General features: G+C 42.5%; 1 protein-coding gene across 3 annotated transcripts in view; it reads right to left on the bottom strand.

Annotated features, from left to right (window-relative positions):
* Positions 1 to 13,129, bottom strand: part of KIRREL3 (kirre like nephrin family adhesion molecule 3) — an 882,952-nt gene that overhangs the window by 12,813 nt on the left and 857,010 nt on the right. For all 3 annotated transcript variants that reach the window (XM_056542707.1, XM_056542708.1, XM_056542709.1), the window contains 2 exons: positions 8,465 to 8,572; positions 6,212 to 6,321 (listed from right to left, as the gene is read on the bottom strand). In XM_056542707.1, the coding sequence (XP_056398682.1) occupies positions 6,212 to 6,321; positions 8,465 to 8,572 (218 nt within the window). The remainder of the gene's footprint in view (positions 1 to 6,211; positions 6,322 to 8,464; positions 8,573 to 13,129) is intronic.

Below are 13,129 nucleotides of genomic sequence, written 5' to 3'. Positions count from 1 at the left end.
TGTAGAGGTGCAGTATAGCGGTTGTATGTAGGTGTGCAGTATAGTGGTGTTATGTAGAGGTGCAGTATAGCGGTTGTATGTAGGTGTGCAGTATAGTGGTATGTAGGTGTGAGTTATAGCAGTGTTATGTAGGTCTGCGGTATAGTGGTATGTTAGTGTTTGGTGGGGTTTACCTGCAGTCCTATGTAACACTACAGATAACACAGACACATTAATAACTCTCCAGGTACAGATTACGTAGTAGATGTCACCTGCAGTCCTATGTAACACCACAGACAACACACACCGGCCCCCCTGCAGGTAGCATTTACTGCATTATCAGTGCTTACAGTTACAGTGAACACATTCTTCTCTGCTACATATGTTTAGGTTCAGTGAGGCCCGTACAGTGCGCGCTGCTGGCTCATTGGCGATGCCGGTCGTGCAGCCCCGGTGATGACATTGTCACGCCGCTCCGTTATGACAGATTGGAAAAGTGATTAAAACTATAGATCAGCTACAAATTCATCTGCAGCCTTCCTGGAAGGGGCACGCACGCGGTGGTGGCGAGCCTGGCAGGAGAGGGACAGGTGCCAGGATTACAGCACAGGGCGACAGTTCGGCCTCCTCCGCACATTAATTTCCTGCTACTTCAAACTTTTTCTCAAGGCAGAACTTTTCCATCAGGACTGAATACAGAAGTGAGCGATGATCTGGCACCGGAGCCTGGTCCTATGCCAAGAGCACATCACCTGGCAGTGCCCCAGACACCAACTACAGGATCAGTCCTACAGCGGACGCGTTATAGAGGGTGACCTCATACTCAGGTGTATGGGAAGACTCCGCAGCCCCAGAGTCACCCACCAGGTGTGACCTATATTAAGCCCTGCAGGGTCTCCATATAGGAGCACAGGCTGTAGGGTGGGGGCTTCTATAGTGGGCACAATGTGCCACATTCACCATAAGAAAGATGACTGTGATGCCAAAGATTGTAGGCATGGGCCCCTACCAGGACTTCCTGGAGGAGCCAAACTTAAAGGGGTATTCCAGGAAAAAACTTTTTTTTTATATATCAACTGTCTCCAGAAAGTTAAAAAGATTTGTAAATTACTTCTATTAAAAAAATCTAAATGCTTTCAGTACTTATGAGCTTCTGAAGTTAAGGTTGTTCTTTTCTGTCTAAGTGCTCACTGATGACACGTGTCTCGGGAACCGCCAATTTAGTAGAGGTTTGCTATGGGGATTTGCTTCTAAACTGGGCGGTTCCTGAGACACGTGTCATCAGAGAGCACTTAGACAGAAAAGAACAACCTTAACTTCAGAAGCTCATAAGTACTGAAAGGATTAAGATTTTGTAATAGAAGTAATTTACAAATCTGTTTAACTTTCTGGAGACAGTTGATATATATAAAAAAAATGTTTTTTCCTGGATAACTCCTTTACCTATTCACCTATTCACAGGCAACCCCGAGATCAGTGTTTCCCAGCCGTTGTAATTTTGCAACAGCTGGAGGCACCCTGGTTGGGAAACCCTGTCCTAGACAATGCTCTCTGAGCTGTAGCCGCTGTACCAGAACGTCCTGGAAGAGCCAAACTTAAAGGGGTACTCCGGTGGAAAATATATATTTTTTTTGTCAAATGAACTGGTGCCAGAAAGTTAAACAAATTTGTAAATGACTTCTATTAAAAAAAAAATCTTTACCCTTCCAGTACTTATTAGCAGCTGTATGCTACAGAGGAAATTCTTTTCTTTTTGAATTTCTTTTTTGTCTTGTCCACAGTGCTCTCTGCTGACACCTGATGCCCGTATCAGGAACTGTCCAGAGTAGGAGAAAATCCTCATAGCAAACCTATGCTGCTCTGGACAGTTCCTGACACGGACAGAGGTGTCAGCAGAGAGCACTGTGGACAAGACAAAAAAAGAAATTCAAAAAAGAAAAGAATTTGCTCTGTAGCATACAGCTGCTAAAAAGTACTGGAAGGATAAAGATTTTTTAATAGTAATTTACAAATCTGTTTAACTTTCTGGCACCAGTTCATAAAAAAAAAAAAAAAAAAAAGTTATCCACCGGAGTACCCTCCTAATTACCCTATTCATGAAAATTTTGGTAAATTCTCTGTTCCTTGTCAGTGAATCAGAACCTATTCACAGGCAACCTCTCTGCCAGTATTTCCCAACCAGCATGCCTCCAGCTGTTGCAAAACTACAACTCCCAGCATGCCCGGACAGCCGTTGGCTGTCCGGGCATGCTGGGAGTTGTAGTTTTGCAACAGCTGGAGGCACTCTGGTTGGGATACAATGTCCTAGACAATGCTCTGTAAGCTAAATACAGCAGCAGCGGTGGCACACATCTCCCTGCTACAACGTACCGATATTCCGTAGACTCAAAGAGCATTGTCTTGACTGGATACATTTGTATCCAATCCTCTGCCGATTAGCTACCTCCTGCCGCTCTCATTCACTGTCAGCAAGCAGAGATCTGGAAAAAGTTACCAATCTGAAACTGAAAGGGGGTGAATGTATCGTTAGTGCACAACAAGAAAAATAACGGAGCCAGCGCAAACAACATAAAAATAGCGCAAAATTAGGTACTTGATGTTTGGCACAAAATAAAATACGCAAACCAAATTTTGCCATTAATAAATTCCCCCTGTAGTCTTGGAAAGCTGTGTTTTTTTTTTTTTTTTTGTTTGTTTTTTTAGAATCCAGTGATATCTTTCAGGCCGTGCTTCTATGGTGGATTTTTTTTATTCGCATTAAAAAACACGCAGCAGACGTCTGAGACATATACAACTGAACCTCTGCCATAGATTTCGCTTTCTTTTGCTACAATTTTGGATGCAGATCAGTCCATTCAATGGAGCGACTCCGCGTCCTGCCTCTCGGCCCATTTGCCAATTGCCGACGCGTTTTTGAAATCTGTCCCCAAAAAAATAGCAGGCGCCGGTTATGTGTGAACTATATGTACTATATATTTCCACTGAAAACAATGTACTGCCTATTGGATGTGTATTTTGGTGTGTAATACCTACTAAAAAGGCACAGTAAGAATGTTGCCTAATTTCCTATTACAGCTGAGGGTTTGTTACAGTAGTATCCAGTCTAGACATTCCTATGTTCAGACTGCTACACTGCAACAAACCCTCAGCACAGGTGGTTTGTGGCGCTCTTCGATGTGGGATCCCGTTAAGTCTTCTAATGAACGCTCCCACGCGTTTTGATCCAAGGAAAGCCCCTAAAGGATATATATATATATATATATATATATATATATATATATATATACAGTAGTCCCTCAAGTTACAATATTAATTGGTTCTGGGACGACCATTGTATGCTGAAACCATTGTATTTTGAGACCAGAACTCTATGGGAATCTGGTAATTGGTTCTGAAGCACCAAAATGTCATCCAAAAATAAGAAAAAAAAAGTGAGGATTAAAGAAAAAAAAAAAGTAGATAACTAATATAGATAAAGCAAATCCTTACATATAAAAGTAAGAAAGATCTGCTGGGAACTGTAATCACTGTCTATGTCAGTGTTTCCCAAGCAGGGAGCCTCCAGCTGTTGCAAAACCACAACTCCCAGCATGCCCGGACAGCCTTTGGCTTTCCGGGCATGCTGGGAGTTGTAGTTTTGCAACAGCTGGGGCCACCCTGCTTGGGAAACACTGGTCTATGTAGAGGACAGGAGCTTCTACAGGGTCCTGTAAGTAAAAAAGTAATGGAGTCGCCCTCACCTGGTGTCCAAAGGAGCAGCTAACCCTGGTACAGGTAAAAATGTAATACCTCCCTGTACTGTAGGGGGCGCTACCAGACACCAGTCAGTGCATACACTTCAGTAATACAGGTAAAGAGTACAGAACATGTAATACCTCCCTGTACAGTAGGGGGCGCTACCAGACACCAGTCAGTGCATGCACTTCAGTAATACAGGTAAAGAGTACAGAACATGTAATACCTCCCTGTACAGTAGGGGGCGCTACCAGACACCAGTCAGTGCATGCACTTCAGTAATACAGGGGTTTTACCAGTAAATTGCCGATTCTGATTGGTCGGTTCTTCCGGCCATTGACACGTTTCACAGATCTGGACTGTCTGTACATTGTATGTTGAATCTGGTTTCAACTTACGATGGTCCAGAAAAGACCATTGTATGTTGAAACTATTGTATGTTGAGGCCATTGTAAATTGAGGGATTACTGTATATATATATATATATATATATATATATATATATATATATATATATATATAATTTTTTTCTTCACTTTGTTCTCGTTGCTTTCGTTTCTCTGTCTTTTTTTTTTTCGTATCCGCTGCCGGTGATTTGTTCAGTTAATTATGCCGCCGTCCGTTAAGTATTGCGCACTATGTTATTAGTTAATTATCTCCAGAACGCGCTGCGTCGCACAGGGGCCGCCGCTCCCTCGAGGACAGATGCTCTGCGCTCCCATTATACGACGTCTCGGTTTGGGAGCAGGATTACGTATCAGGCTTTCGGTTTCAGCCTCTTCTAAAATTTCATCTCTTCTGAAGCGCACAAAGTGCGGTACATTTCGCAGGAGGAAACGCTTTATCAGAAACAATTGTGGGTCTAAATCACATTTATGCGGCGGGGAGGAGGATAAATCTGCCCGGATTAAAGAGCTTTTCTGCGACACTTTTTTTTTCCAAGTCAGATTTATGAAAGGCGAGGTGTAATTAATACACTGTAACGAAGCCGTTCATCAGGCTGCGAGTACAACATCGACTATCCGGAACACGCTGCATGCAGCATCTTACGGGCACGTCTGTATCGCTAGGATGGCGCTGATAAGTGATGGCGGTGATTGGTATCCTGTTATAGAGCGATCTCTTATATCCGGTTATAAATGATCGCTCTGAGATCACGGAAAGTGATGAAGAACAGCGAGAAGACTGCAATTTCCTGCATATCTGTATCTACGGGGAAGTAAATTATCAGCCCCAACTAACACTAAGCGCTTCCCAAAGCTTAAAGGGGTACGCAGTCGGAATTTTTTTTTTTTAAATCAACTGGTGCCAGAAAGTTAAACAGATATGTAAATTACTTCTATTAAAAAAAACTTTACCCTTCCAGTACTTCTTAGCAGCTGTATGCTACAGAGGAAATTCTTTTCTTTTTGAATTTCTTTTCTTTCTGTCCACAGTGCTCTCTGCTGACACCTCTGTCCATGTCTGGAACTGTCCAGAGAAGGAGAAAATCCCCATAGAAAACCTATGCTACTCTAGACAGTTCCTGATACGGACAAAGATGTCAAGACAAGACAAAAAAGAAATTCAAAAAGAAAAGAATTTCCTCTGTAGCACACAGCTGCTAAAAAGTACTGAAAGGATTGAGATTTTTGACACGTGTCTCGGGAACTGCCCAGTATAGAAGCAAATCCCCATAGCAAACCTCTTCTAAACTGGGACAGTGTTATCAGAGAGCACTTAGACAGAAAAGAACAACCTTAACTTCAGAAGCTCATAAGTACTGAAAGGATTAAGATTTTTTAATAGAAGTAATTTACAAATCTGTTTAACTTTATGGAGCTAGTTAATATATATATATATATATATATATATATATATATATATAAAAAAATTTTTTTCGTGGAATACCCCTTTAACTTTCTGGCACCAGTTCATTTAAAAAAAAAAAAAGTTTTCCACCGGAGTACCCCTTAAGGGTGTGTTCCCACCTGGCGTATACGCAGCATATTTCATGCTGCGCAATATTTACGGCAGCAGCGGGAAATACGCTGCGTATTCCTTGCTCACTATACACACACAGGGCTTTCCAGCGGCAGCCCCATGTGTGCAGTGAGTTTTGGAGGCGGAGCCGCGCGTCACAGTCACGCCGACACACGGCCCCGCCTCCGAAACTCACTACACACATGGGGCTGCCGCTGGAAAGCCCTGTGTGTATAGTGAGCAAGGAATGCGCAGCGTATGTCCCGCTGCTGCCGTACATTTTGCGCAGTGTGAAATACGCTGCGTATACGCCAGGTGGGAACGCACCATTAAAGAGCAACTCCAGCCCTATAGGGAAACTTCTGCATGTTTAGTTCCATATTCTGGTCTATAGAGGGCAGCATCCCACTGTATAAAGCAATTAAGTGATGTCACCATTCTAAGCCCACCCCCGAGGAGAGGGGAACACTGCAGCTGGTGCCGCCCCATCACTTTGTTACATTTTATAAATCACATCGATACATTATTATCTCACCATGAGCTGTTTGATGCTGGAATGTTCTTCCGTCTCTCTCCCATTGGTCGGTTCCTTGTGTACGATCTCCACGCGGATGTCATTTTTGGCGGACACTACGCCTTTCAGATCTGCAGAATACACACATGGCATCATGAGAGGCTAAAACAGGCAGACAATAGCGGAACGTCTGGCCGATGACATCATGGCCGGCGTATACGCCAAACTTTATTAGTTATAATTCTGGAGACTATAGGTTCTTATTATTTTCCGGATCTTGCTGTCAGTGAATGGAAATATTTTGCATGAGTAGTATAGTGTCAGTGCGGGTCTGGGATTTGCGTCCGTCATACAGACGCCGGTAAATGCGCATGTAATACCTGCACAAGCCGAGCACTTTTCACAGCTGAGGGTTTGTTATAATATTATATCAGGTCTATACAATTCCCTTATGAGTTACATATTGTCAATGGAGTCGTCACCTGTCTGAGCGGTCCTAGCACTGGAATTTCTCTGGGCCTATATTCTGTAGTGTAAATGGGTCCTTACAAGCCCAACAAGGGCCACTGACCCTAAATCTGCCAACTGTGGACCTCCAGCTGTTGCAAAACTACAACTCCCAGCATGCCTGGACAGCCGTTGGCTGTCCAGGCATGCTGGGAGTTGTAGTTTTGCAAAAGCTGGAGGTCCATAGTTTCTTCGGTTGGTCTTAAAGGGGTAAAATATTTTCTTTTAAATCAACTGGTGCCAGAAAGTTAAACAGATTTGTAAATTACTTCTATTAAAAAATCCCAATCCTTCCAGTACTTATCAGCTGCAGTATAACACACAACAAGTTATTTTCTTTTTTAATTTCCTTTCTGCCTGACCACAGTGCTCTCTGCTGACACCACTGTCCGTGTCAGGAACTGCCCAGAGCAGGAGAGGTTTGCTATGGGGATTTGCTCCTATTCCTAAAATGGACAGAGGTGTCAGCAGAGAGCACTGTGGTCAGACAGAAAGGAAATTAAAAAAGAAAAGAACTTCCTGTGTGTTATACTGCAGCTGATAAGTACTGGAAGGATTGGGATTTTTTTAATAGAAGTAATTTACAAATGTATTTCTGGCACCAGTTGATTTAAAAGAAAATGTTTTCCAGTGGAGTATCCCTTTAAATGGGCACGCTCATTAAAAAAAATGTTTGCTATTTCACTCCTTCTGGTAAATAAAAAATATTTCTAATATACTTTGTTTAAAAAAAATAAAGTTTTCTATGTTTTATTTGTGCTTAAAAAAGCTCAAGAGCACATTTTCCCCCATCTTATACACAGACTTAGGACTGAGGTCCAAACACAGGAAGTGCAGCCTGGAGTGCTGAGGGGGGTGTGTCCAACCAACAGCATATGGCAGTTAAGTGTGAGAGGAGCTATGATTGGATGAGGCTGGACACACCCCCCTCAGCACTCCAGGCTGCACTTCCTGTGTTTGGGCTTTGGTCCAAAGTCTGTGTATGAGATGGGGGGAAAATGTGCTCTTGAGCTTTTTTTTTAAGCACAAATAAAACATAGAAAACTTTATTTTTTTTAAACAAAGTATATTAGAAATATTTTTTATTTACCATAAGGAGTGCAATAGCAAAAATAAATTTTAATGAGAGTGACCCTTTAAGACGGATACGTTTTTACTGGCACCGCTACACTGTAACAAGCAATCACCAATCACCACAAGGGATAAAGACTTGTGCTGCCGATGGGTTTCTCTCCCAGCTAGGGCCCATTCACACTACAGATTATCCGCCCGGATTCATAGTGGGATTGTCTAGACTGCACATAATTGTAACAAACCCTCAGCTGTGAGAAGATTTAGGAGTGTGTTTTTTTTTTTAGCCCGTTAAAAATGATTTAAAAATGAAAAACTGAAACAAAGTCTACTAGAACGTCGCAAACCTGATTTTGGGCGCGTGATCAGAGATCGGGGTCACATGTCTGTATGGCAACTAATGAAAGTGAACGTGGTAGCGCCGCAATTTACGGCGACCTAACAGAGGTTTAATGTTGTTTACCCCCATCTCAGTGTTTCTCAACCGGTGTACCTCCAGCTGTTGCAACACTAAAATTCCTAACATGCCCGGACAGCCGAAGGCACAGTGTTTCTCAACAGCTGGAGGCACGCTGGTCGAGAAACACTGCCTTATCCTAATTCAATGACTAAATACTAGTGTAACCCCCTCTCTCCTACTCTTATAAGGACATATATAATTATTATTATTATTAGTTTTATTATTTTTACACTTACTTCTCTGGTTCCGAGCGCAACAAAATGCCACAATTGTAGCCATGAGGACCAGGAACGCCACTCCAGCGCCGACTGCAACGCCAATGATGACCGTGACCGGGACAGATTCTGCGGGAGAAGAACAGACGGTGAGATGATGCTGATCCTCGATGGATAAATGGAGGAGTCACATTTACTGCATCAACAAGAAAAGCGTTTCCAGCGCATCATGATACGTGAAACAGTCAGTGATGTAAAAGGGGGGGCCCCTTAGTGGATATCGATATGGGCCTCCCATTACGGCGTCTCCTTTTGCCCCCTAGAACAGAAAGGTCTGGTGTATCTCCTTTGCTTTCCATGACCCATTGGTCAGTACCCCCCCCCCCCCTCCATTAATTTGCTGACAATTCAGTTCTGCAGCAGGAGTTTTGCACTAACCCCGAAGGGCCCCATAGCAGCCACATGGCCGGCACTATGGTACGTAACCCAATGGCAGGGAGATGATAGAATATAAAATGACAGTATTTGTGTGTTATTTTCCACTAATCTGGGATAACACTGAATGATCCTCTAGTCCAGTGGTCTCCAATCTGCGGACCTCCAGATGTTGCAAAACTACAACTCCCAGCATGCCCGGACAGCCTTCGGCTGTCCGGGCATGCTGGGAGTTGTAGTTTTGCAACATCTGGAGGTCCGCAGATTGGAGACCACTGCTCTAGTCACATCCAGAGCTGCGCTCACAATGTTTCTACCAGCTATTATTCATTCACCCCTAATGATCAGCGGCGTCACATCTTCCGCTATTGATATGCAACGCTGATTATTGGTCGTCTGCGGAGAGACATCTCTTCACTGTCTAGTATCATGTCCCCCCTGACCGCTCTACATTGTATTTTCTTATACAACACATAAACCAGCCAGAGAGATGGGGCGTATGGTTTGGGAGCAAACAGTAATGCAGCAGAGGTGTCAGGACTAATCCTATAATAAGGACAACATTGAAGAATTTATCAGGAGCCACGCAGCTCGTTTACTGGGGTGGACGGACAACTGGCTGACACAAGAGGACAATAGCATTTACTATATCGGATCATTAATTGTTTATACTGTGTTATTGACAGATCACGAGAAGCTTCCAAGGGGTCTGGACTATCCAGCTGCATGTATGTGGATGCACTAATGGCTGACAGCAGAGAGCAAGGGGCCTATATACAGCTCCCTATATACCAGGGGTCTCCCAATGGCTGTCCAGACATGCTGGGTGTTGTTCTTATGCAACATCTGGAGGGCCACAGTATGAAGACCACTGCTATATAACGTTATACAGTACTATATACTGATGTATAATGCCTCTAATGTATACTGCTGCCTACAGGGCGCCCAGCACAGTGTACACTGGTATACAGAACTATATACTGATGTATAATACCTCTAATGTATACTACTCCCTACAGGGCACCCAGCACAGTGTACACTGGTATACAGAACTATAAACTGATATATAACCCCTCTAATGTATACTACTCCCTACAGGGCACCCAGCACAGTGTACACTGGTATACAGAACTATATACTGATGTATAATGCCTCTAATGTATACTACTCCCGACAGGGCACCCAGCACAGTGTACACTGGTATACAGTACTATATACTGATATATAATACCTCTAATGTATACTACTCCCTACAGGGCACCCAGCACAGTGTACACTGGTATACAGAACTATATACTGATATATAATGCCTCTAATGTATACTACTCCCTACAGGGCGCTCAGCACAGTGTACACTGGTATACAGAACTATATACTGATATATAATACCTCTAATGTATACTACTCCCTACAGGGCACCCAGCACAGTGTACACTGGTATACAGAACTATATACTGATATATAATACCTCTAGTGTATACTACTCCCTACAGGGCACCCAGCACAGTGTACACTGGTATACAGTACTATATACTGATATATAATACCTCTAATGTATACTACTCCCTACAGGGCACCCAGCACAGTATACACTGGTATACAGAACTATATACTGATATATAATACCTCTAATGTATACTACTCCCTACAGGGCACCCAGCACAGTGTACATTGGTATACAGTACTATATACTGATGTATAATACCTCTAATGTATACTACTCCCTACAGGGCACCCAGAACAGTGTACACTGGTATACAGAACTATATACTGATATATAACACCTCTAATGTATACTACTCCCTACAGGGCACCCAGCACAGTGTACACTGGTATACAGAACTATATACTGATATATAATACCTCTAATGTATACTACTCCCTACAGGGCACCCAGCACAGTATACACTGGTATACAGTACTATATACTGATATATAACACCTCTAATGTATACTACTCCCTACAGGGCCCCCAGCACAGTGTACACTGGTATACAGAACTATATACTGATGTATAACACCTCTAATGTATACTACTCCCTACAGGGCACCCAGTACAGTGTACACTGGTATACAGAACTATATACTGATATATAACACCTCTAATGTATACTACTCCCTACAGGACACCCAGCACAGTGTACACTGGTATACAGAACTATATACTGATATATAACACCTCTAATGTATACTACTCCCTACAGAGCGCCCAGCACAGTGTCCACTGGTATACAGAACTATATACTGATATATAATACCTCTAATGTATACTGCTCCCTACAGGGCACCCAGCACAGTGTACACTGGTATACAGAACTATATACTGATATATAATACCTCTAATGTATACTACTCCCTACAGGGCGCCCAGCACAGTGTCCACTGGTATACAGAACTATATACTGATATATAATACCTCTAATGTATACTACTCCCTACAGGGCACCCAGCACAGTGTACACTGGTATACAGAACTATATACTGATATATAATACCTCTAATGTATACTTCTCCCTACAGAGCACCTAGCACAGTGTACACTGGTATACAGAACTATATACTGATATATAATACCTCTAATGTATACTTCTCCCTACAGGGCACCCAGCACAGTGTACACTGGTATACAGAACTATATACTGATATATAATACCTCTAATGTATACTACTCCCTACAGGGCGCCCAGCACAGTGTACACTGGTATACAGAACTATATACTGATATATAATACCTCTAATGTATACTACTCCCTACAGGGCACCCAGAACAGTGTACACTGGTATACAGAACTATATACTGATATATAATACCTCTAATGTATACTACTCCCTACAGGGCGCCCAGCACAGTGTACACTGGTATACAGAACTATATACTGATATATAACACCTCTAATGTATACTACTCCCTACAGGGCGCCCAGCACAGTGTACACTGGTATACAGTACTATATACTGATGTATAATACCTCTAATGTATACTACTCCCTACAGGGCAGCAAGCACAGTATACACTGGTATACAGTACTATATACTGATATATAACACCTCTAATGTATACTACTCCCTACAGGGCGCCCAGCACAGTGTACACCGGTATACAGTACTATATACTGATATATAACACCTCTAATGTATACTACTCCCTACAGGGCGCCCAGCACAGTGTACACTGGTATACAGAACTATATACTGATATATAATACCTCTAATGTATACTACTCCCTACAGGGCGCCCAGCACAGTGTACACTGGTATACAGAACTATATACTGATATATAATACCTCTAATGTATACTACTCCCTACAGGGCGCCCAGCACAGTGTACACTGGTATACTGAACTATATACTGATATATAATACCTCTAATGTATACTACTCCCTACAGGGCACCCAGCACAGTGTACACTGGTATACAGTACTATATACTGATATATAATAACTCTAATGTATACTACTCCCTACAGGGCACCCAGCACAGTGTACACTGGTATACAGAACTATATACTGATATATAATGCCTCTAATGTATACTACTCCCTACAGGGCACCCAGCACAGTGTACACTGGTATACAGAACTATATACTGATATATAACACCTCTAATGTATACTACTCCCTACAGGGCGCCCAGCACAGTGTACACTGGTATACAGAACTATATACTGATATATAACACCTCTAATGTATACTACTCCCTACAGGGCACCCAGCACAGTGTACACTGGTATACAGTACTATATACTGATATATAATACCTCTAATGTATACTACTCCCTACAGGGCACCCAGCACAGTGTACACTGGTATACAGAACTATATACTGATGTATAATACCTCTAATGTATACTACTCCCTACAGGGCACCCAGCACAGTGTACACTGGTATACAGTACTATATACTGATATATAATACCTCTAATGTATACTACTCCCTACAGGGCACCCAGCACAGTGTACACCGGTATACAGAACTATATACTGATGTATAATACCTCTAATGTATACTACTCCCTACAGGGCACCCAGCACAGTGTACACTGGTATACAGTACTATATACTGATATATAATACCTCTAATGTATACTACTCCCTACAGGGCACCCAGCACAGTGTACACTGGTATACAGAACTATATACTGATATATAATACCTCTAATGTATACTACTCCCTACAGGGCGCCCAGCACAGTGTACACTGGTATACAGAACTATATACTGATATATAATACCTCTAATGTATACTACTC

Source organism: Hyla sarda, chromosome 10, assembly GCF_029499605.1.
Source record: "Hyla sarda isolate aHylSar1 chromosome 10, aHylSar1.hap1, whole genome shotgun sequence".
NCBI classification, from domain to species: domain Eukaryota; kingdom Metazoa; phylum Chordata; class Amphibia; order Anura; family Hylidae; genus Hyla; species Hyla sarda.
This window is presented reverse-complemented; position numbering and strand designations above follow the sequence as displayed.